The sequence below is a fragment of the Lynx rufus genome, unplaced genomic scaffold (assembly GCF_022079265.1).
Source record: "Lynx rufus isolate CCGP_SWC_20201006 ecotype Redwood Valley unplaced genomic scaffold, mLynRuf1.p SCAF_4, whole genome shotgun sequence".
Taxonomy (NCBI): Eukaryota; Metazoa; Chordata; class Mammalia; order Carnivora; family Felidae; genus Lynx; species Lynx rufus.
Window position 1 is genome coordinate 46523634 of NW_025814856.1, and position 25973 is coordinate 46549606.

The 25973-nt window shown below is 42.1% G+C and overlaps 1 protein-coding gene and 1 long non-coding RNA gene across 7 annotated transcripts in view; one reads left to right on the plus strand and one right to left on the minus strand.

The window, feature by feature from the left end:
* Positions 1 to 19472, plus strand: part of ITPR1 (inositol 1,4,5-trisphosphate receptor type 1) — a 328245-nt gene extending 308773 nt beyond the window's left edge. The window contains exons 58-59 of the mRNA XM_047094661.1: positions 11044 to 11205; positions 18151 to 19472. Coding sequence (XP_046950617.1) covers positions 11044 to 11205; positions 18151 to 18237 — 249 coding nt within the window. The 3' untranslated portion in view covers positions 18238 to 19472. The remainder of the gene's footprint in view (positions 1 to 11043; positions 11206 to 18150) is intronic.
* Positions 4253 to 24848, minus strand: LOC124522958 (uncharacterized). 6 transcript variants are annotated; one of them, XR_006964878.1, is made up of 7 exons: positions 23187 to 24848; positions 22915 to 23007; positions 19602 to 20534; positions 6425 to 7303; positions 5511 to 5643; positions 5243 to 5280; positions 4253 to 5139 (listed from the first exon to the last, which is right to left on the minus strand). It is a non-coding gene; the product is annotated as an uncharacterized LOC124522958 (long non-coding RNA). The 6 variants fall into 6 exon arrangements; XR_006964879.1 differs by lacking the exon at positions 5511 to 5643; XR_006964876.1 differs by having other exon boundaries at positions 4253 to 5280.
* Between the last annotated feature and the right edge of the window lie 1125 nt (positions 24849 to 25973).

Genomic DNA, 25973 nt, shown 5'->3' on the forward strand with positions numbered 1-25973 from the left:
TCTCAAAATAAAGAAATAAACTCTTAAAAAAACATGTAAGAGGGAGATGTTTTTGCTAGAAAATACCTCCAGTTAAATTTTCCAAGCAAAGAAATTCTCTTAGCAAATAAAGCACTACTAAACATCGATGAGGAAATACTGTAAGAAGATTCAAAGCCATAGGGCATCTGGCCTTAGCAGATCATGTTGATCTGTATTAGCTAAGAAGACACAGGAAGCAAGCACGTCAGAAAGCAGTGTGTTAACAAGGGCAAAAGATCAGAATAGGAACTGAATTACCTACATGTCACCGACTTCTTTTAAGAGGGGAAATGACCCAAGTCTTGCACCTTTCTTGACCCAAGAGAGAGCCTTGGTGCTAGAAAATCTGCAGGCGGGCACTTGGCGAAGTGAGGGCAGCAGCTTTCTGCCCGAGGAGCTCCGTGAAGGGACGAAAGGAAATAACTCGGGACAGAAATGGAAACCAGGAATTACTTGTGTTTCATAATCAGATAAGAGTGAGTCCGTCTGCAAGGAGGGAATGCTGGTAGTGGTCTTGTGAGCAGAAAAGTGAACGTAAACGTCAACCCGAAGGGTCTCAGCTCAAGGCAATGAGAAATGGGGAGTCCCTAGTAGCCAGGACTGAGAGTACAGTGCCAGAAGAGGTCAGCAGACTGTGCACCCACCTCCCCACAACCACCTGCCTCATCGCGTGCCAGGCGGGCATGTCCTGGCTGGTGATTGAGTGACATGGAAACCCTGTGCTTTCGTGCAGATGTGCAGTAGTGGATTCCGACTTTTTTTTTTTATTATTTTTTTTTTAATGTTTATTTATTTTTGAGACAGAGAGAGACAGAGCCTGAACGGGGGAGGGTCAGAGAGAGAGGGAGACACAGAATCGGAAACAGGCTCCAGGCTCTGAGTGGTTAGCACAGAGCCTGATGCAGGGCTTCAACTCACGGACCGCCAGATCATGACCTGAGCCGAAGTTGGACACTTAACCGACTGAGACACCCAGGCGCCCCGGATTCCGACTTTTATTCTGGGATTCCGGTGAGGTTGCTGAGAGGAAGAGAGTGCCTTCATCAGTTCCAGGGACAGACATTTCAGCGCTGGTAGTGCTGCATCGTCAGCTTCCCTGTCTAACCTGGGGGGCCACAAGCCTTGATTAAATGTGCCTCAGGCTCCGAAAGCCCTTCGCCGTGGGTGTGGATACAGCCCGTGCTGTGCTCCAGTACAATTCCCAGAATGCTTTCTGAAGTTAGCTGACACCATGGCAGAGCGCGAGAATATTAGAGCAAGGGAGAAGTGGAGAGGGATTTGGCACTTGCCGTTCGGTGGCTGGAAACAGCGTGTCAGCAGCACCGGACTCGCCTCCCAACCAGCCAGACATGCTCGCGCCCCACCCTCTGCACTTGAGCTTGGGTTTCTGTCCGTGGCGGCTGCACAGAGCAGTTGCTGAGCTATGATTCCCCGCCCAGGCTTATCACACGCTCTGCCCTCTAGTCTAGAGGCTAACAAGTCACCCCTTGCCCTGCTGTGCACTTCACAGGTGCGTGCTTCTTCTTACGAAGCACTTGGCATTGGGACCCTTGGTCTGCACTGACCTCCCAGCTCTCTCTGAATTTTCCACACTCTGACCTTCATAGAGGGTGTGCAAGGCACCATTGGTAACAATGAGTGGAACAGAGCCATAATCGGAAAGGATTATCTGTGCTCACTTAGAGCCTGTGCAGAATCTGAGAGAGGTACGTAGCAACTGTTGGATCATTCAGCTGAGGACTGCCTCCACCACTGGTGACAGTCTCCCCATTGTGAGCTAGTCCAGGGATGTATGTAGGAATTGATGTGTCTGTACACGCTTGTATTTGTGTATACATATTTACTCACATATTTCCCCCAACTCAGCAGACATGGGAAGTGCAAAAACGTATTTTCCTCCCCTCCACATACTGGAGCTGCCTCCTGCTCTTTCCCCCAGTACAGCGCCCACCGAGCTGCCTTCCTTGCCCCCTGCAGTCTCAGACACCCTCACTGCACTTAGAGTGCCGTTTTCCCCCGAATCTAAAGACTGACTGTACCTAATACAGCTTACCTGACCGTGAAATTACAGTATGTAATGCATATAACACAGAAAATAATATAGACTGTTTATTGGTAAGGCTTCTGGGCAACAGTAGGCTAATTGTTAAGTTTTGGGTGAGTCAGAAATCATATGCAGATTCTCACCTGTGGGAGTCAGCACCCTTAAATCCCTGGGATGTTCAAGCGTCAACTGTACATACGTTTAGGATTCTTTAAGATATCCCTTTATAATGAAGCCGGCTAACAAGTCACTAAGGAATGTGAGAATGAAGAGTTATTAGTATTTAGGTACAGTCCTATGTATGTGCACATTACACAAGTGGACAAGGCTCTCAGTTTCTCCTTTCACACACCCACTTCTTCTCAGGGCCTTGGTGTGACCCCCATATAAAGTGAGAAAGTTGAATCAGGGTCTCTTAGGCCGTCTTTAGCATTGTAATTCAGCGAAGCAACTTGCAAAGCAGTGGTAGGAGTCCGTGAACTACTAAAGAGGGTCTCTGTCTAGAGCAGGGATGAGGGTGTCAGGAGGGAGAGAGGACGCCTGTGTGAACAAGCCGGTAAATCTTTGGGGTCAGGGTGCCCGGGTCAGGTCAGTAAAATGAGGGATTTGGAAAGGACTGAGGAATTTAGAGAGCCTGCACACAGCTGGTGATCTCTTTCACTCTTAAGAGCTGGAGCTCTGTGGCACATTTCCTCCAAGCCACTCCCACGTCAGTAACAGTGCCAGTGACTTGTCCCTCAGCTCTCACTGGAGTCGTATCAATGGTGAGAGAGATGACATTTTTCTCTTTTCTGGGAGTCTATCTAGGCAGGGCTGACCTTAAGGAAAACCATTTCAGGCAAGAGTTTGACAACATGTAGACCTATAGGATGACTAACACTGTTCGAAGGAACATTGTTGTATATGAAGCAGCTTACATACAACAACCTTACAATAGTGAGGTTTATAAGTGTATACGTATGTGTATGTATATTCAAAAATCCCAAGTATTTTTTCCTGAAACAACAGCAAAGAAATTTGGAAAGCTGTTTAAGTAGACTTCTGGAAAAAGTCATGGAATCCAGAAAAGAATACAGAAAAAAAACAATAAAAATTGCTAAAATCCCATACATAACCTCTGGGAATGTTCTACTAGATTTCATAGCTAACTGAATATGCTGGGGAAGCTGCCGGGGCAAAGGGTCATGAACCAGCTTGACCGGGGGCAGGTTACCCTAAGTGTTCTCTATTAGGAACCTCCAGTGGGTCAGCCATGCCTTGTCCGACACCGTCTGCCAGCCCCACCTTTCTCTTCTGTGTGGCCCCTGGCTTCCTCACTTGGAGTGGCAAGCATTGCTTTCTCAGAGTCTCAGTGGGGGCCCAGAAATCGCTTCACCTGAGGACCTACAATGACTTAAACCAGTGATTCTGCAGCTGGCTTTTCTTAGGGATTTCATCAGAAATGGGTGCGGTTCTCTATGCTGGCGAGGGCCTTTGTTACACTGTATCATCCAAGAACAACTATTAACCGAGTCTGGGAAGGGTAAGTGGTCACTCCAGCCCAGCTGAAGATTATATAACGTGGCCTGCTTTGGTAATGTCATTCAGAGCTCAAGAACAGAACCACTCTGACACCTAAAGTTGGGAGTCGTGTGGGTAACCTTCATATGGCTGCATTGCCAAAAGAGAAATTCTGTATCTCTAAAATGGAATGCCGTAGAAAGGAAGGAACCTGACACGGAGTCACTATTCCTGGAGTCAAAATGTGGATTGCAGGGTTGACTCCACACTACCTTTGAGACCTTAGGCTGATGACACCGATTTAGAATACTTTTGCATAATGCTTTCCAGCTTATGGGACACTTTGTCACATCCATTTGATCCTTAACACGGTAACTCTGTGGGGGTAGCCCATGATCTCTTTCTCAAAACACAGAAACGGAGACCCAGGTTGGTTAACCAACCCATTCACTGGTGCACTGTCTGTAACACACTGCGGCACTGTGACTTCAAGTCCTGAGCTTTTGATTCAGGCTATGACTCTTCCTGATGACAAACTCATGTCACAGGCTGTTGTAGAAACACACCTGTGAAATGCAGGGATACCGTAAGTGGTTTGAGTTCACTGTACTTTGGGAACAGAGGGAAGTGTGGATCCTTGAATTAGGGACTGGCCAACAAATTCCAGGTGTGGGATCTATTGTTTTTAATAGACTTTATTTTTTACAGCACTTTTAGGTTTACATAAAAACAGAGCAGAAAGCACAGAGTTCCTGTACACTCCCCCCTCCCTGCCTCACTCCCACCCAGTTTCTCCTGTTATTAACATGTTGCATTACTGTGGTATGTTTGTTTCCACTGATGAACCAAGATGACACATTATTATTAGCTACAGACCAGAATTTACATTAGGATTCACTCTTGGTGTTGTACCTTCTATAGGTTTTGACACATGTATAATGCCATGTATCCACCATTACAGCAGCAAACAGAATAGCTTCACTGCTCTAAAAACCCTCTGTGCTCCCCCTATTTATTCATCCCTCCCTCTCCCCAACCCCATGATCTTTTTACCATGTCCATACCTGGGATCCATTTTTTAGTTTAGTTTTTTCTGAATGTATAATAATTGCTATAAATAGCTTCTAGAGTCACTGAGCATAGAGATCATTATCACCGTTGTTCACCGAAAGCAACAGATTTGGGGTTCTATTTTTTGCTGTGATCTTAAAAAAGTGAGCTCTACGGATTATTTTAGTCCCGTTCAGTAAAAAATAATCACCCCTCCCTACAAAAGGTGCAAGTGATTTAAGGTTTATTAAGTGTCCTATATTCCTGCTTTTGGAAAGTTAAAGGATGATCTTCAGTCCTCCCCTGCCTCCTCTGCGCTCTCATCCTGGGTGTCCCTAGGCATTCTGGGAAACCCTGGTGTGTCCTCCTGCTTGGTAAGCTGAGTAGAAACACACTTGCCGTCTGATCGAAAGGACAGTGTTTACCTTCTTTGATCTCCTCAGAGGGGACTATGAAGGAAAGAGAGGCCCCAGGTCTCTTTGTCCGTCATGCCCCCACCAAAAAATGTCAAGTCTCCCATCAGGCTATAAAAGAACAAAGGATTCAACAGTAAATGTTCCATTGTTTACGTGGTAAACTAAACAAGACTACCTGAGCAGACTTTCTCTGAGGAAGGTGACTGATTACCTCAGTAGTCTTTCTTAGAACAGCCTCTTCAGTTGAACCTGGGAAGAAGGAAAAAAAAAAAAAAAAAAACTCTTCTCAGAATGATTAGCATTTGCATCATACAATCCAACTTCCTCTCCTCCTCCTCTCTGTCTGTGTCTCTCACTCACACACACCCTCCCTCTTTCCAGTCAAGGACATTTCAAGAGGTCAGTACCGCCCCCGTGTCTAAAACTTCAATGTTTGCCTTTGCAGGGACTTTTCCAACTTTACCTAGAAAAGAACTAACCAGAACTTTAGCACTTGTGGTCAGCGTGCTTCCGGCTGTGGCTTCAGTCAGTTTGTCTGCTCTGACAGAGGAAGCACTTGCTGTGACGGGAACTGCACGGGCTGGATTGTAGAAGGACCGGGGCAGACAGTGCCTAATGACATTGGTATGTGAGATGCCAGCAGCAAGGAAAGCGAGGGAAGCACGGAGGGATGTCTCAGACCCAGAGTGACAGAGGCTGCTGACAGACGCTCAGTGAACCAACAGCCTCCCCCAGCCCCACCTTCCTGCGTGTGCATGCGCACACACACACACACACACACACACACACACACACACACACACTGAATTCATGTATAAACAAAATGCTGCAGTTGAAGATGATTTTTTTTAAAAATGCAGAAGCCAGGACACTGAGACATATTTCTGATCTTCACTACAGATAAAGGTAGCATTCTGCAAACACTTTGAGACCTTCAGACTCTGACTAGCTGGAGAGCCCTGCGTGACAGGCTTCACTGAAGTCCTGTAGCACGCAAGCAAGCGTGGCATTTTGTATGAAGGTGTGAGCTCAATACAAAGTAACTGGATTCAGGTGTGCTCTTGGCCCCTCCACTAGTTATTGGGGTAGCCTCAACATTTTCCATCAGAGATTCAGATCGTCTACAGAGGGGGAGCGTGTCCGAGAGCAACCTCACCCTGCATCCCAGCATATCCTCCTGTGCAGGGCACCCAAGCAAATGGAAGTTGAGAGAATAGTTTGGCTAGAATTGCTAATTAATTTTAGCCACTTGGTACTCCTTGGTAATTTGAGATTTGACTTAACAGCTCAGGGTAATGTTTTAATTAAATTCCTGGCAATACCTAGAACCTCAGAATTGGGGATTTACGTACATCAGTGCAGAAAAGCTAATAATACATGCCATCCAGAGTACCTGAATTTCTGCAGTTGACCTTGTTTCCTCTGGTTTAGGATTTTAGTGGGATTCCCCCACGTTAGACTTCATTGTTAGATAGTAGAGTTGGAGGAAGGCATCGAGGGAGAGCCTGTAAGGTGGTAGGTAACCAGTCACTATCTAGACCAGGAAATCCTTGTCCTAGCTCTACAATGAAGGATTCTCCTGAGATGCAGAATGAAGGTTTATCCCTGGGATCAGGGCACATGGCCCAAAGTGGCCTTAGGCGGCAAATATGACACTTCTTTAAAATCTTAGATTTTATTTTGAAATTTTGATTTAATTTCATGTTATGTCGCAGGGCATATTTTGAGTTCAATATAAAAGTCTTTTCCATAATTCATCATTGAATGATATGGACATTCTAAGAAAGATGCATTCTTTTCTGTCTGTGGCTTTATGTACTCCTTGGGAAAGGCCTTCATGCTCCAGGGTTACCGGTATCTCATGTACAGAAGCACAAATAGAGCAAAAACAAAGAGGATCTGAGTCCATCATCTTCTTCACCGTGGAGACGAGTTGCACAGATGCCAGTAGCAGCCATCCTGATACTGGTCGGCCCCGTTCACTTGATCAGCAGGTTCTCATTAGGCACTCACAGCTCTGGAGTCCCTCACAAGTGAAGAACCATGCCCTAAGACCTGCTCCGTGACTGCAGGCTGTGCACTACAGCACCTTGGGGGCAGGGACCTGTCTTGCTTCAGACCCTCAGCACTCAGCCCTATGCCAGGCACAGAAGTTACACGTTTCAGTAAACAGTTGTTAGGTGAAGTTTGTGCCTCTTGCATTTGTTCAAAGACTTCTCTGAAATCCTTCTGTGGGAGTCCAGGAATCAAATCTGCCAAAGACGGTGGGAACCTACAATGGAAAATTTCTTTTAATCTGTAGTCATTTGGTCACTTGCTGTTGGAATATAGCAAAGAAACTGTTGCTTAAACTTTAATCTGTGTGCAGACTCTTGCATCGATTTTCTGTATTCTTTGGAAGACTTCATTAATGTGTGTTGGAAATGTGTGTTGTCTATTCTGTGGGGGGCTTGCTAAGCAAATGAACATAGGAAAGATTTGCAAGTCAGACTTGTGATGCACACTCTAACCAGTTTACACAGTTGAACATTAATTTGCAGGTCAGTAGTGAAGTAGCTACAGGTGAGTTCTGCCACCTGCTAAAGTAGTGTGTGCATGTCCCTCTTCCCGCATCTGGGCAGGCAGGCTCACAGGGGCCCCAGGTCACCTCTTTGCTTCTCCTTCCCTTGGCCGCCCCCTGACCCAGGCCCCCTTTTTCCGTGCCCCGAGTTACTCCTGTTACGTGCATTGGTCTGTCCTACACCTCGATCACGTATTCTGCAGTCTGAGCTGCCCCCACTTCCATCCAAACTGGTTTCCTCCCTGGGCCAGTTCCACTTTGTTGAGAATGCCCTCATGTTTGCGTTTAGTTCGGCCAAGCACTGACCCTTCAGGTCCCTGCCTTCGCCCAAGAGAATTCCAACCAGTCATCATCACTGCTGGTCAGTTCTGACTTTGGCCCTACTCTCTGCCACTCATTCGACAGAGCATAGCCTGCTTTATCCCATTCTTCTTTTGTAATGTGTATGTCCACGCTCATTAAATAGCAAGTGCTGTGATGGCGGAAAGCCTATCTCATACTCAGGTATGAAAGCCATTTCCACTTTAACGAGGTCCAGGAGGCAGTGACCATGTATATGTGGCTCACTGCTCTACCCTCAGCACCATGCACATAAGTGACCACTCAATATAGGTTGAATATGTTGTTTTTAAAATATGTCCTTCCAGGGAACTAAAATAGTGCTTTAACTTTTTATTTTAATCCAAAGAACTAGCAAATACTTCACCTCAAAATACACTAAATATTAGCAGTATACAGTTCATCAACACCAGATAATTTTCAGGGTCCCCTTTGAAATACAGGGAATTTGTTAGGTCCCTTGCTCCCAAGGACAAGTTACTTTCTCTTTCAGGGCTCAGCTTGCTGCATTATAGACACAGCAATGGCATTAGTGATCTCTGAACTCCTTGGCATGACATTCTGTCATGTCCCAATGGATGGTGTGTCCAGTATGCACCTCTGAGTCTGACAGTGTAAGCAGAACATTGGATCTTTCCTCTTCAGCTTGTTCTCCTGGGAGGAGATCAGTGTGTGAAAATTTATAGCAGTCACTGTGGGTCCGTGGGGCATCTAATAGCTGGGCCGGCCTTGTGCGTGTGTGATCTTACTGCGTTAGTGATTTGGGCTCACAGTTTCATCAACCCAGCCCACACCTTCTCCTCCCTCCACAGGCTCGTTCACCCTAGTGGCAGTAAGTAAGCACCAGCCACTGCGCCTTATGTGTGCCCTTTTCTGAATACTTAGGTTCATTCCTCATGTAGAGTTGGACACTGAACATGGGATGTTTCTTCAGTAGGAAGGTGTGCCGTGTCTGAAAGACACCAGAGCAGTGAATATAATCAGTGACAGGTTACCTTAGCTGCCTTTCAGTGGCAATGCCAAGCTTAAATGTTTTCACATATCTGTTCTCCTCGTCTTTGCTCTAGACACACACAGAAAACTGATTATAGACATAGAAACAGCTCAGATTTTTAGGCTGGTCATCTTTGGAATATTTTATGGAATGGTCTTTTTGCCCATAACACTGTGGGGGGAGACTGATGAAGATGAACACAGGTTGATGTTGTTGCATGTGAGTGACGTGCTGATCACAGGGTGTTTGGTACAGTAAGGTAGAGATCATTTTCTCCTCAGCAATCTTTCTCAGCCACTGAGGCTCACCACTAAAGCATTTGCTATGAGGGCCCATGCAGGCAACAGAGAGGGTCTATCGTTCCTCCCTTCCACAAGTATTTATCAAGTGTCTACAATGTTTTGGTCACTATACTAAGGTAGTTCCTGCACTCATGATGCTGAAGGGCTAGTGAGTTCCTACTTACCAGACTCCCCAGATGTTTAAGCAAACATTTTCAAAGACATGTGATGCCATGTTACCAGTGTGGTATGCCTTGTTTGTAATATTTTTCAACTCGTTCTTACTTGACTTCAGTATTGCTAGGTTGTCTTGGTTGCTGTTTGATACTTAGACATGTCTAAGTACGCTGATGCCTTCTGTATATGCCAGAGGTTGGCAAACTCCAGCCTATGGGCCAAACCCAGTCTGCTGCCACCAACACTCGCAAATAAAGTTTTATTGGAATACAGCTATACTCATTCATTTATGTATTGCCTATGGCTGTTTTCGGGCTACAACAGCAGAGTAACTGTGACAGAGACCATATGGTCCACAGAGCCAAAGATATTTACTATCAGAAAATACTATACAGAAAAATTCTGCTGACCTCTGGTGTATACAAAACAGCAATAACAAATTGTGTGTGTGTGTGTGTGTGTGTGTGTGTGTGTGTGTGTGTGTGTGTGTGTTGGTAGGGGGTGAGGGGATGGCAAGGTTTGTGTTAGAATGTCAAGTAAAATTTATCTTGATAAGTACAAAATGGTCCCAGTTAGAAATGACACCAGATAGTTATGGAACTGAGTCAATTTTCTCACCCCTTATCTTGTGCTGATTAAGCTTTTACTATTCATTCCTGCCTCTCTGTACAGAACTTATCTATGATGCATACTTCTTAGGAGAAAGGCCTATGTGGGCAGAAGGAAGAGAGGTGGGAGGAGGAGTCTTGGTCCATTTGTTAACCAGCAGTGAGAAAAACTGTTTTCAGGTGTAAGCTGTAGATGTCAAAAGAAAGGATGGAGATGGACGGGAGAGGAGACTGAATGGGCCTTTCTTATACCAACTAATGGCACCTGTCAATGACGTCAAGCTGGGAGGAAAAGGAAACAAGAATAGAAGAGTAATTTCCGTAAGCTCACAGGGGAACTGAACAAGAAGCCCCTTCCTCATTTTCGGCCTCCTGACAATTCCCTACCAAGCAAATGTGCTCATACGCATATCCGGTAAATGCCAGAACACTTGGGATCTCAAAATTCATTCCACTTTCAGAGTGTTTGCAAATCATTTTCCAAGTATAATGCTTTTAAAAATACACGGCACAGTGTGAGGTATCTAGAGCAGTCACATTCATAGAGACGGCAAACAGAATGGTGGTTGGCAGGGGTGAGAGAGTTAGTGTTTAATGGGGCTGGAGATTCACATGGGGAAGATGAAATTCCCGAAGTGTAGAGGGTGACGACGGTTACACAACACTGTGAATGCACTTAATGCCATTGAACTGTACAGACAGAAGTGACTTAAATGGAAATTTTTATGTTCTATATATTTTACCACAGTTTTAAAACCCACCACTCGTTAGCCAGGTCACGCAGTGGCTACACTCCTATTTACAGATTAGGGAAGCTGTTCGGAAACCTACCTTCTCCCCTGCATTTAGTTCTAAAGGGACTGCTAAGAACTGAGGATTCAATGATAATCAATTAAAAAGGTATTAACTGAATGGTGTTGTAACATGCACAGCACATTAGTCCTGGAACAGAGAACCTAATGAAAGACAGCCCAGAGACAAGACGGCGTGGTAGCATTGCCTTTCTCATCTGTACTCTTGGAAATGACTTTTTTTTTTTAATGTGGATTCTAGGAAAGAAACCTTGACTGGTTCCCCAGGATGAGAGCCATGTCCCTGGTCAGCAGTGACTCTGAAGGGGAGCAGAATGAGCTGAGGAACCTGCAGGAGAAGCTGGAGTCCACCATGAAGCTTGTCACTAACCTTTCCGGCCAGCTGTCAGAATTAAAGGATCAGGTAAAGAAAAGAAACCCCATCTACCCGCAAACACACATGCGCATGCGTGCACACACACACACACACACACACCCCGCTCACTACCAGACACACCAGATTTGACGAGGCGAAGTCAGTAGTGCTCAGGTTAAAGTGCTGACGTTTCCACCATCTGGATGTAGAAGAGGGATCCGGGCCACGGAGAAGAAACTCACCTGGTCTCCCCATTTCCTTTCCACACCCCTTCACTGCCCTTTCTCAGGATGAGCCCCTGACACTGTTTTCAGTGCTGCTAGTGCAAGGTTTTAACGTGAAAAACAAAACCAGAAAATGGGAAAATGCAAACGACTTCAGGGAAGTGCTGTACAGAAAACATAACCTGCAAAGCCATACTCTTTTTACTTCACTTACTGACAGACTAAAAGCTGTTTCTAGTTTTGCTTTCTAGTCTTCAAATCTATCAACTCTTCACCCAAGATATTTAGATTCAGCATGCTGGGATAAACCATAGTCGTGGTAGAGCTCCTTCTGGTTCCTTTTTTGGCCAAGTCCTTATTGAGTGACTACCACAGTGCAGGCATTATGCCAGGTGCTAAGGATAAAACCACAGACAATATGGACCCATCCCTGCTCCCTACAGAGCTTAATACAGAAGCACTACTCCATCCTGCTCCCCATCCATCCATAAGGTAAACACTGGTCCCTTTAAGGAAGTGGGAAGAGGGAGAGATTTGTTCCAAAGCCTGTGTGCTTTGTTCCTCCTTCTGACCCCCTTAAAATGAACACTCGCACTGTTATCCAGTGGTTATCCACTGATGGGCTGCAGCTGTGGGTCAGCGACTTGCACCTGGGTGGTGAGCAGGTGCTGTGCTGAAGCTGACTGGGATAATCCAGTACAGACGTGGGAACAGGTCAGCATCCTGTAAGGGTTTTTTAAAGCTTTTTAATCAACTCCACGGACAAGATGATAAATTTTGCACAGCAGTAGTGATCAGGCAAGGCTGCCCTGGGGCCAAGTTGCAAGATCTACCCACAGGTGATTTTCAACCCTTAGGCACACAACCAGTGAACAGCCCATCTGAAATAAACTCTCCTTGGACTTGGTTTGCAGAGAACTTTTAACAATTCTACTTGGAAATGTATTTCTTGTCCAACTAAATTATTCCGAACTATGCCCCCAGACACCATTTGTCCTCAAAGTTCTTTTCTTTGGCCTGTATTAAGATGTGAGTAAAAAAGACAAATGGCCACAGAAAGGCTTGGTTGTGAAGGCTGTCTCTAGCGCTGAGCGTGGTAGCCACCTAAAATGAATAACCTAGAGGAGTAAAACTATGAAGATCTAACTCGATTCCCTTGCTTCCTATGTCACAAGCTTTCTCCCCATCCTGGGACACACTTGACAAATACTGCAGAGAACCACACTGGCTGTGGCAAACGTGCTCCCCTGCTCCTGTTTGCCCCCCTCAAGAGTGAGGCGAACTTGTTAACACATCCAGCAGTGCTTGCTTTAGTTCCTGTCCCCCTTTTGCGAGACCTGTGGCTGCGAGAACCTTAGTTAAATCAACTGTTGTAAATAAAAACCTTAGAGAAATCAATCTAATACAGACTTAAATAAAGGAACTGTCGAGCTCCTGTCACAGGTGTGGGGTGGGCCGAGGAATTAGCAGGAGGTGTCGGAGGTGAAGGAGGGCACCCAGGACCATGGCTGTCCTGTCACCTCTCCCCTCCTTGTACACAGGAGGGTACTGAGGCGCACAGGAGGCTCGTAGGAGGCCTCTCTGGCTCTCTAGGACAGTGCCAAGGCTGGAACTCCTGATCCTCCCGTCTGGGTTTGATTTTTGTATGTCACATATATTTTTGTTTTCATTTGTTTTGTCACCGTACCCTGTCTGCCTTTCAGGTTGTTTAGATTCTTACTCTTTAAAAAAAAAAAAAGCCTTTAAAGTTTCAGAAACTGCATCACACACTTAAACTTCTTGGCGTTGCCATTTCACACAGCTGTGCATAGCAGAAACTTGGCATGTTTAAAAGCCGAGGTAGAATTGTTTCTATTAAACCTACATTTTAGCTTAAACAAGATATGTGAAACTTGATTGCATATGGACTCGGGTTCATTAGGCAACATTAAAGCCAGTATGGTTTAAACTGCTTGGTTTTGGCCCTTTTTACATTTTCTGTTTTAAAGTTGGCAGTTGGACCCACCCCTCGGAGAGCCCTTCCCCTGTGAATGAATATAAACTGTTTTTTCTTGGAAGACATTATAACCTAAAAAGAGGTATGAGGAAACCAGTAATGTATTCTCCAGTTCCTTTACGAGCATTGATCTGCTTAGGTTTTAAAAAGGTGCCCAGGAAAAATTCAGCACAGCTACTTTTATTGGGGAAATGTGTTTCTTTCAAAAGGAGTTAGTCAGCATTTTCTTTTGATTATGTAACTTGTAACAAACCTTTAAGCCATTTAAGAATCAAGTTAGAAATTTTGAATTTTATTAAATTTGGTGAAATAGCAGTCAAAAATTTCTTAAATTGTTCTGCATAAAAAATCATGCAGAGATGTTAGAGTGGTTGGTTCTTAAATGGCAATTGTAAGAATTCCTGCCCTCTGAGGGAAGCAATTTTTTTGAATTAAAAAATAAAAGCCAACGAATGATTAATGAGCAAGAAACTGTGATAGATAACTTTTCAAAATGGCTATGAAAGAATACCATTCACTGGTAAAAGTGCTGGAAAACACAAAAATTGCTTCATCACTGAGATATTTTTTTCGATCTTCTGGTCCAAAAAGCGGCATAATGGAGCAATGATAGTTTAAATGTGAATGTCTTTGGTTATAATCTATACTGCTGTTGACCTCTTTGGTGATTTTTTTCTTAAAATACCAATTTGAGGAGAAAAAGTTCTTGTGAAGGATAGAAGCGAAAACCTGGTTGGCCGTGTCACTTATCCTACTCTTGCCAAGAGCGGTTGATTAGAATTGCTATTCTAAGTATTACTTTAATGATGCGTCTCATTTTGAAGCTTCCCTCCCAAGAGGTTCTGAATACTAAATGTGATTCTCTTACATTCTTATTCCAAGGAGGAGAACTGATGTAAGAAGCTACTTTTTTTTTTTTTTGGCATGTTTTCTTCATAATGCAAAAGAGCAAGTATCGAGAGAAGGCTTCACTTTGTTGAAAATGTGACTGGCTTCTTATGGGACAATGACCCTTATTTGTTGTTATTAGGAATACAAAAAGTGCTTGAAAACTCAGATCACATTAGCATGTTACAGTGTTTGGCACTTTTCATGCCAGAGGGTTATCTGGTGAATATTAATTGCTTAAGGAAGGGAAAATAACAAAAGATGAGTATAACTGCCTACAGTTAGAAAATGGAATATTAAAGTTTACTGAGTGCCTCTGTTCCTTACACTGTTCTGGAACCACGAAAGCAACTGCCCTCTAGGGGGTCCTATAATCTAGCAAGACAGACAAAGAAATAGACTGGACAGTATGATACCACGTAAAAAGTGGAATGACCCACCCAAGACATGAATACAGCTTGAGGGAGCACAGACAAGAGCCATTGAGTCCTGTCTGAGGCTCAGAGTAAGGAAGGACTTGAGCCTCCAGATTCTCCTGTCTTACCAGTAGGTGACTTTTGTGCTAACAGAGGAACGTAGTCGGGGTCCTCCTGGGAAAGGAAGCAGCATGAGCAAAGGCATGAAGGCGCATGGCATGCTCCAGGAATGGCACTGTGTTCTGATTAATTCAGTTCATTCTTTGAAACACCATTTAGGAAATAGAATTGCGAGGTGGCGCCTTAGGCTCTGGGGTTAGAAAGATACATACAACCTGTTCTCTTCCTACACCTAACAGTGTAGAGTGGGAAACAAGATGCATCTGAGACTTGCGTTGCGTTTTTTTTTGTTTTTGTTTTTTTGTTTTTTACTCGGTGTCTTAGGCTCATTGTTAGAAGCATGGCTGATTTTAGAGTTTCCTGGCTATTTAGACTCTGAGTATCCGAGACCTTGACAGGTCCAAGACAGGAAAGCAGTTTTTCGGACTCAGGAGATGTGTTAGAAACCAGATCGTGGCATCCACGTGCTGTTGGTGAGCAGTCAGTCCCTTGCCAGCCTTCTGTTGTTGAGGCCAGTTAGTGTTTTCAGGAAAGATCTTTCGGATGTTTGGCTGCATCTGATTTGTAAAACTGCAATATTCTTTGCCTCTTGTTTAGACTGAGTCAAAAGAAGGAATGCTAAAATTCAAGCTAGTTTTTATATTCATATAGATATGAAGAAGGCGGCTCTTTCAAATGTTTATCCTCCGCTAAATGGGAATCTTCAGAATTTTAAACATATCTATCACAATGAGTTCACGCTATCCCAAATAGATTTTTCAGTATTCACATTGTGTATATGGTTACCTTAGGTCAGAATCTGATGGATATTTTTATTGAGTCAGTTTTGCTTCAAATATCCAGAGAGGATACTCCAAGAATATGAATGTTTCACTTTGGTCATTACTTCCATTTGCTTTGATAAAGGTAACAACAACAGATAATATGCTTTAAAGATTATTATACACACACACACACGAAGAGTTTATGTGTGAATTATGTAGGTAGGTAGGTAGAACTGAGCTCATAAAGCCAAAAGTTATGTGAGAATATGCACTAATGGGCCAGGGAAACTTAACTGGCTAGCAGTGTTGAGCTTGGTTTTTTACAGGCCAGATTGACACCTTTGTTTTGTTTCTTTATCGTCGTCATTGAATTATGCCCACTGTCACAAGGGCTAAATCCTTTAGCAGTTGCCCTCTTCTCATTTATTAGTCACTTAAAGGATATTCTATTTAAAAGGCCATGGTTGATCAAAACAGAATTCAGATAAATTTGTGTGCCTACTGTGTACTCAACTGTAGAGAATCTTATCCAGGATCTTAACCTTCTTTGAGAAAAATGATGATATATGGACCCAAAATAATTTTTTGGGATGTTCAAGAATATGAAAATACACCTAAAGTGATCTTTGGCCACTTTCCGAGATAACCAGTGGAAAGTTCTGAAGCATCAGTGTGGTCCCAGACCAACAACATAACCGTCACTTGTTACTTGTCAGAAGTGCAGATTCATGGGTCCTACCCTAGGCCTACTGAATCAGAAACTCTGTTTGTGGGCCCTTTGATCTGTGTCTTAACAAACCTTCTGTGTGATTCTGGCTCCTGCCAAAGTTAAAGAACCAGTATTCTACAGAAACAGAAAACAAAATTAGATAGGTATATACTAGGTACTTGAAATTACCAGGAATAGGACTGCCTGAGTAAATAATTTGGCCACTAACCTACAACCAATAGGGAGTTTTAAGGTTTAAGAGGGAGGGTGGGCCATGTGATCATTATCTTAGGAAGGCAAACCTAGAAAGTTAGAATAGGACCAGCAATGAGGTGTCAAGTGATAGTTGTAGACAGAAGTGGGAAGGGTGGTGTGCCCATCAGCTGAAGACTCGTCTGTTACAGGAAATACAGTTGTAGAGGCTTTTATATTTAAGAGCATGACTGAATAACCAACAGATTGAAAAGTTAAGAAAAGCTGATTTAACCCACAGGTATGAACACATATGCAAACATCTCAAATGCAAGTAATTTATAGAAAAATTACAGAAAAAGTTGTAATAGCCAACTTTCACGGTTGAAAGCCCTCAGTAACTTTAAGCAAATATTTAAATAAAGTAGCCATCAATAGGGCTTGCGGCCACCAAGATTCCTAAATCCATTAGAATGCTTGAGATTGTTAACATTGGATTCCCTCTCTGGGTTAACTGCCAAGGGGAAGGAGTGGGAGAGTCAAAGTGTGTGTGTGTGTGTGTGTGTGTGTGTGTGTGTGTGTGTCCCCTTCCCTTGGGGGAGAGGGGGAGGATCTAAGGGATCATACTGTGAAGTATCAGACAGTAAGATTATTGCATTACTGATTATATTGTAATCTAATTGTGAATTTATCCCATGTGTCAAAATCAGGTTCTCTTTCCTCAGCTGAATCTGTGTAGTGGAATATATAACACTTAAAAGATTTGTCATTCATCTAGAGAAACTTTAGAGGCTAGCTGGAATATCCTAGTTCAATTCTTTATAAAAAGCTACTTTTTGCAAATACTCCTTGTAAATGCCCAGTATCAAATCCAGAGCCAGGACGTGCCGGGTTAAGAAAAATGTTAATGCAGAGAACTAAATGTGCCCTAAAATACCTGGAACAGAGCTAGCTGCCCATCAATATGAGACGTGATTTAGTTCAGCAGCGAAATGAATAGTAACAACCTCCTGTTTGGCGTTTTGAAAGCACTTTTTCATTTGACCCGTGTTAGGAAAGGTCTCTCCTGACCTTAAGCAGTCCTGGGTCTGTGGGTGGCAAAGAGTAGACCCCAATGAGTGCCAGAGCACTGCTTATGGCATTTAGTCACTCTGAATCTCAGTGAGATGTGAGGACATTCTTCATCTTCCAAAGTGAACTATATAATTTTTTTCTCTCAAACCAGGTTTACTCTGGCATCATTGAGTAATGGAATCAGGAACCCCTGAAACTCATGGATCTAATCCTGCCAAACCTAGAATTCTCAGCACACTGCTTCTCTTGATAGTTTGGTGTGCTGACACCACCATACAAAGCCACCAGTTTCCAATGAACCTTTCAATCATTTGGAAATGGATTTGATAAACAATCAAGAATCCTGTGCTTTTACCGTTTTTTGTTTCCTTATGAACAAATAGCAATAGTTCTGACTGCCACATTGCATGACTAGGTCACAGAATTCCCCATTCTGCCTAGGAAGATGTCCCTTTTGAAGTTCTGTGTGTTTGATTTAGTGACGGTACACTATTTGTAGAAAGTGGGTTTCAGTATAAACCATAACCACAGAGGTAAATCTATGGTTCAGTATATGATCTGACGTACAGGAAGTGTCTGGGTCTAATGATGAAACTTTTTAACTTTCCAGATGACAGAACAAAGGAAGCAGAAACAAAGAATTGGTCTTCTAGGACATCCTCCTCATATGAATGTCAACCCACAGCAACCAGCATAAGCAAATGAAATTAAGGAATCTTATTTACCTTTTTTAATGATCATTAGTGTGGGTATGGCTAATTAGTTCTGATTCACCCACAAAGATTACAGTAATGCTTAGTACATTTGTAAATAATCAGTTTTATACTGTATGTATATGATTGCTACTCTAAAGGTTTGGATATATGTATTGTAATTAGAATTGTTGGCATGATGAAATTTCATTTGTGCCAAAAATATTAAAAATGCCTTTTTTGGAAGGACTAAAGAAAGCACCTGATTTGCACTTGAACCAGATTATAGATTTAAACTATATGACATGTATTTTGTATTTAAAACTAGAATAGCCAGTATTTATGTTTTTTATAAAACTGTGCAATACGAATTATGCAATCACAATAAATTTGTAACTCCTGAGTGTCCTAAAGGGAGTGCACATCTTTGAAGCTGGTGTGTTAATACTATGTAATAAATGGTTAAATATCAAATGCTGCTGCCAAAATCATATTAATAGTGAGTTTCAGGCCCCTGGGCATTTTGTACCATGTAATTATCCTGTGGTGATACTGTTTCTCGTTGCTCGTGGCATTAGTGCCTCTGTCTCATAGTGACAGTGCTCCAAGTCAGCATTCATTTTGAGAAAAGCAACTTTAGTTTCAAAGATAATTTTAAGCTTCTGAACTGATCATTTAAACTATTTCTTTAAATAAGAGAGCTAAATTAGAAGCTCAGACTTTAGCTTGTGAAGTTAATGAGTTTTTTAAAAGGAACTTTTGATGCAACGTTTGGAAAAAATGCACACTGCTGGCCAATGTCATCTCCTAGGTGAATTTTGGTGTCACATTATAAAGAAATGAATAATTGATGGTGTCTAGATTATCTAGTCCAAACAGTAGATTTTCTTCTTCATTTGAACCAACATGCTATAGTAGCTAAGAAGTATTAAAGTATATACATCCATATAAAGAGGAAATATCATCTATCCCATTAGAACTCCTAGTTGAACACTGACATGTTATTCTTGTGAAAGAGCCACGTTTTGGTTTTATTTCCTTGTCACATGATTTCTTTCCTTGATGGATGAAAAGTATGAAAGGAAACTTTTATATCTGTCGCCTAGTTTTGTACATGGATCTCATTTTACAAGAGAATCTCTCTGCAAAAAGTTTAAAAATGTACTGAAAGCAGAGTTCTGAAATGAGTCAAGTTTGTAAATGCATATATAAAAATAAATATTTAATGATGCAGAATACAGTGGCAGACTGGTGGCTTTCATTTTGGCATTTCTTTGTGTCTTAACAGCTATTCCAATTACATATTTTCTTTGGGACCAATTTAAAGTACAACTGGTTTGGTCACCAGATTAATTCAGAAGATGCTTACCTGATTAGTGAGAACTCTGAGGAGATCTACTTGAACCAACAGCGAGGAGCGCTTAATACGAGGTTCATTCATTCTTCTAGATGAGTGACGGCCAACCAGGCTGTCAGGAGCACCATGGCACACAGTGGTAAAGTCAGGAGTGTGTTCTGCTGAGGCCCCTGACTCCTGAGCTTTCCTGGGCGTGGGGGGGCGGGGGGCTTTAACTTGCTGTCTGCAGTACAAAGTTGCCGCACGCTTCCATTCATGTCCAGTGGTTGGAGTCCTTCAGCAAGACAATCAGAGATGTTTCACAAAACTAATTCATCTCTCTTAAGGTGGTAAAACTTGTTCCCTCCTCAAAGCAGTGCCTGCCTGGGTTGCTCTTTTAACACAGATTCTCTCTATGCTTTGGTAAATAAGAATAATTACCACCCATTGTTGGCAACTAGGTCAGGATTAAAGTCCAGTGAAATGACTAGTTTCATAACCAATGCTTCCACTCGATAAATTTGATTAAAAAACAAGTGAATAATTTTCCAGTCAGTGCAGTGTATCTTCACAAAATTTTTCCATAAAAAGGCAGGCCCAAGATAGACGCACACCTGAATCCGTAAACCAAACAGCAGTCTGTGCTGAACCCCCCACCACGTGCACTGCAGCCAGCAAGGACTTGCTCTTCCTTGGGATTCTCTTTCATCTGTCATGCTGCCCAGCACAACGTGACAGTGTGTGTGGTTTGTCTTCCTGGTCCCATCCAGTTCATCGGAAAGTTCTGCATTGACACGTCCACGTTGCAGATTTTACAGGTTTGTCGTGTTTCGTCTGAATCCTGTCACTTAAGATATAAATCTTCATTCAATGTGCCAGCTTCAGCAGAAAATAAATGGAATTGGAATGCCACTCCACCCTCTATGTGGTAGATCCTACCCTTGGAGTTTGGGCGTGAACACAAAGCTAGTATAATTGAAACATAAAATCTGAAGTTAAAACTTATATGGCCTTTGATGTGTAATTGTGATTTCACCTTTCTCCAGATGTTGCTTTTTCAACACTTCCATTTCAATGATGGAGATCCAAGTCACCTTCAAAGTTGTCTGGTGTTATCAGGCTGAGTAACAAATGTGGTAATACAGTGCTAATACACAAGAAAGTCTTTTTGGCCTTCAATGTAAAAGTCTGCTATAGCCCCAATCCAAATTTCAAGATTTTGCCAATTTTCTTAACTAAACCATTTGTTAAGTCAAAGGGTCTGAGAAATTCCATTACACTTTTCTAACATTTACAGTATCTTGACCTTTGCTGCTTCTGTATATAAAACCGTGGTGATAAACCTTCCTTCCCCCCACCCCCTACAAATGAAGATTCTACTCTTTGCTGGATCCTAAAGCTTTAAATGATATTCTATCCCATAAAATTTTTCTTAGAACTCTGTTCTAGTCACCCCACACACATACAAAATGCAACTTCTTTTATTTCATTCTTTACAAATTTCATTCAACTTAATTGGTTTGTTTCCAAGTTCATGATCCTTATTCATTGTTCTTCACTCAGCCAGTTTTTTTTATTTGGTTGTACTTTCTGAAAATGGATTCCTTGAGTTGGGTCTTATAAAAACTGTTCTTTCATCCTGTTTAAATATTTCCTAACATAAATTATAAAACAAGCATGCTTTATTTCTGGAAGCTAACCAACAGTCTATGCAGTGAGGCAAACTAAACAAAGCTTTACTTATGTGCTGGTGGGAAATCATCAAGATCTTCACAGTAAACTAAGGAATTAACCTGTTAAAAACTCAATTTTAGATTTCTCTGTCCTCCTGAGCATGACAATGTATTAATGAGAAAGAGCCTGAAAGTTTCTGACAGTTATTTTAAGGCTGACTTCTGGGCTGCACTGATGGAAATTTACTCCTTCAAAACTACTACATACAAAAGGGGCAGAACTACATGCTTCTAAAAGTAGAGTTGGGTTTTGCTAAAATAATGTTTTTACAGATTCTAAAAAATATGTGCTTGATAGAAGATGTAAATTTTATGGCAATAAAAGTCATCTTTACATAACACAGGATGTAACAAAGGACTCCTGAGACAATATGTTGTATCCACCAAAGCACACAGCAAGAGTGATACTTTAATTATAAAGACAGGAAACTGAAACTTAGAGGGGTGCCTGGCTGGCTCAAGCAGTAGAGCATGCGACTCAATCTCAGGGTCATGAGTTCAAGCCCCATGTTGGGTACAGAGATTATTTTCAAAAAAAAGAAAGAAAAAGAAATGGAGACTTAGGTAAAGTAATTGGCCTAAGGACTCAGCTCCAGAATAAACAAAGATCTCCTGACTTAGGCAAACACACAAAGTGCTCTTCCCACTTGCTACCTGTCTTCCAGAATTGGGCTGCAGTATCTCATCAGAGATCAGTTCCCCTAACAGTTCTCCCTCCACAGAGAGTTCTTAGGGAGAATTGCATTTTGTCCTACAATGCAAATTGATTTGCTTTTCTTTTCAAATCTTTTTTACAAGGGGATCTACAAGTTAGAAAATATTGAATATGAATACTGTGTCAACACTGTATAAACTGTGGCAAAGACAAGAAGCTTCTAAAATCTCTCTTTTACAACTATAGGTCTCATGTAAATACCTCTTACTCAACTGCATTTTTCAAAAGGAGAATCTGTTCTCTCAATGAAGGTAGCTTCCTCCAAGTGAAAATATTCAGATATAGACTGGCACCCTATCTTACCACAGAAGCAGGTGTTTATTAGCAAACTCTTCTTTGCTCTTGTTCAGTATACTGATAATTTGCTAACAATCAACTAGAATGTTGGAAAACCCCCATCAAGATTTCAATTTTACAGAAAGTACCCAAAATTCCACCAGTTTTGCATCACAAAGTAGTGGTTAAAGTAGAGTTTTGAGTAAAATGCCATGTGTGTGGTTTTTGTGGGTGGTTGCAGCTCAAAACGACTATTAGGCCTCATCAGTTACCTACTGGGGAGAGCTATGATGGCAACTATAAATCAAGACCATTATGATCATAACATTCTTCCTTCTTTGGTATTATATATCACATTAGCAATTCCTGCAACCTAAAGGCAATTGAGAACCCTAACTAGCCTTCTAGTCTGGACCCCAAAACCTGCCAAAATAAAATACAAAGGCAGATTCCTGATGAGTTTTGACATTTGTCAACTCCAACAATGCTTATGGAATATAAATTCTCCAGGCGCTGGCATTTTAAACCCATTTCGTAAAATAAATCTCTAGCTTACTGGGGCACTACATTAAAAAAAAAAAAAAAGAAAAGAAAAAAAAAAAGACAAGGAAGAAAAACTTACCAAAGGAGAAACTTAAAATACTTTAAGGTCATGACAAACCAGTGTGAAAGAGAATCCTAACACCTAGAAGTGAAACTGCATCATCCACCCAGCCTGGAAAGAAAAAAGAAAGCTAAAAACCACTACAGAATAAGAATGCAGAGTTTGAGAAAACCCCTAAGGTGAATTCTGAACAACAACAACAACAAAAAAAAAGAGCCCCCAACATAAGAAGTGCATACTGTATGCAAGAACCACTAATGGAAAGAGTTTGCCAGCACTTATGTCATTACCTCACCAAAGATGGTTGATCCCATGTAAAGAATGGGCCTTTCAACAATCCAGGAATGTAACTGTTCACTCCAGACCTCAAGTTATTTCATCCTTTTTCACATGCTTGTCAGCTGTAGCATCTCATCAAGTCTTGTCAGAAGCCTTCTTTAAAAATTCTCAGGAAGAAAAACAATGGAGATGTGGTGTGAAATGGGGACAAGGAGTCTGGAAGCACACAAGGCTTGGAGGCTAAGCACTGATGTATTCAGAGCCCACATGGCAGCATGGTGAGATGAACATAACAAGGACCTTGACCTTGGTGACAGTCTGCAGGAGTTCTGCCACTTCAGCGCTATAACTTGGAGCAAATCCTTCCATCAGTGTAAATGTCACCTTTCCCCCACCCCCATCTAAAGAATGGACATATCACCACTTCTTTGGACAAGAATGAGCTGTAAAGACAATATATGTTGAGTGTCTATATATCCTATACATGCTCTTTCCCGTTGCTTTGCAACATCATCACTTCCTTTTTCTCATACCTATCCATAGTCTCAGCTAAATATTAAATGACCAAAGCTGCTTTCTGTTCCCACTAAATGGGCCTGATATACCATGGGATCCTAAATCTCACATCTTAACATGAAACACTGGGTCATATGGAGCCATTTTTTCAAATTGTATCTCTAACATCCAATTGTGTTTTAACTATCAGTCTGAACTGACTTCACACAGAAAGAAAACTATCATAGCTCATGACTTCCAGATAATTATTCTTATATTCATGATCAGTGTTGAATTCAAATCTGACTTCAAAATATTCTTCATGGAAAGAGGTTTTATCTTGTGTAAGATCATGTGTTTCCCTAGTTTATGAAGTGCCTTCACCTACATCCACATTTACACCTTCCAACCCTGGTCAGATTATTCTCCCTGACATCTGCATGCTCCCAAAGTATACTATCTTTCATTTAACATTCAAATGCCTATTTTAGACCAGATCTCACATAACTGTTGGGACCCAGCCCTCTCCTTAATGATTTCAAGGATCCTAGGGAGGGCGCTAAAAAGTGCCCAATGATTCCTTGTTACTTTTGATCCTAAACCCCAACTGCAACCCAATTCTCATCATCTCCCTTCTATTTCACTTCACCCCTACTGCTGATGCAGCCCTCTCTATTCAGTCTCCAAAACACATGAACATCTGGGTGTCATGCGAGCACATCTTTACCAGAGAAAGATTCTAATGGTGAATAGGAAACTACTTAAAATAGACAATCAGACATCAAACTCACGCCCCCTTCCTTCTCGCCACTGGAGGAGCAACTTCTCATGTCTACCCTACTGCTAGGGCCCACTCTCTCACCACTCCTGCCCAAACAAAAGCAAAATAAAAAAATTTCCCTCCAGCCTCAATTAAAAACAAAAAGTTCTTATTTCTTTATGCAGAGCAATTTTAGTCCCCAGGTCCTAACCACTCCTATCTCAATTAGCCCTTTACCTTGACCAGACCGAAAAAAAAAACAAAAACAAACAAACAAAAAAAAAACCACCCCAAGAAAGAAAAAGACTCTAATTCTATTGTCCTGAGATTCCAAGTCAAAAAGCAACCAGCTTTTTAAAATAGCATTTTTTTGTTGGGATGAGCACTAGGTATTGTGTGTAAGTGATGAACCACAAGAATCTACCCCCAAAACTAAGAGCACACTTTACACACCAAACCGAAAAAAAAAAAAAAAAAAAAACCACCCCAAGAAAGAAAAAGACTCTAATTCTATTGTCCTTAGATTCCAACTCAAAAAGCAACCAGCTTTTTAAAACAGCATTTTTTTGTTGGGATGAGCACTAGGTATTGTATGTAAGTGATGAACCACAGGAATCTACCCCCAAAACTAAGAGCACACTTTACACACTGTATGTTAGCCAATGTGACAATAAATTGTATTTTTTAAAAAATTAAAATTAAAAAATAGCGTTTTTGTCTTTCCTGTACACCCCTATCTTATAGAAGAAAAAAACCAATTCAGAAAGGTAAACCAAAACATCAGACCTGGGAATCCATGGCAGATCACAGACACACTCTTCTCTATGCCCCTGCTTCACTGCACCAGGTGCAGGCCTGCGGAGAAGATGCTGGGGCCTCCACTTCTTCCTTGCCCACCTGTTTGGGGGAAGAGCTCCACATACCAGATAAAAATCCTAAGAGACACAAAGGAAAGTAAAAGTTCTTAAGGGTCAGGGCTGCACTAGTTCATTTCTGAATCACAGGCACCTAACACAGGGGCTCAATACATTGATGGGGGGGGAAATACTCTTTACAAATCTTCACTTAATCTGCTTGAGGGTTTTGGAGCCTAGGAGTCTTTCAAAAAAGAAGGAATATCTAGCAGTGGCCCAAAGGATGTTCTATTTAGAACAATCAGGCACTACTCCTTCTACTGCTAATTGACGATTTAATCCTACAACTAACCATTTATTTTAACTCTTTGGCTCCAACAGTCCTGCTCCACACCTCTAAACCATCTTCTATGGCTCTCTCTAATCAAGTAACCCCATCTTTCCCTGCTTTCAATTTTTGTAACAGGTTAATGTGACTGCGTTCTTTCCATGAAGGTGTAAATTCAGACTCACGTGTGCTCCCACACTCCTCTCTCCACCATACCCCCTCCTCTAACAACCCTAAAAGACACCCTCCCTCTACAATCCGTGGAGGACTGTAGCAGTTCTCAGATTATCCCAGAAGAGACAGAACACAATTTAGGTAACAGAAGGAAGTTATGGCCATTTTAGGTAACAAAGAATTATGG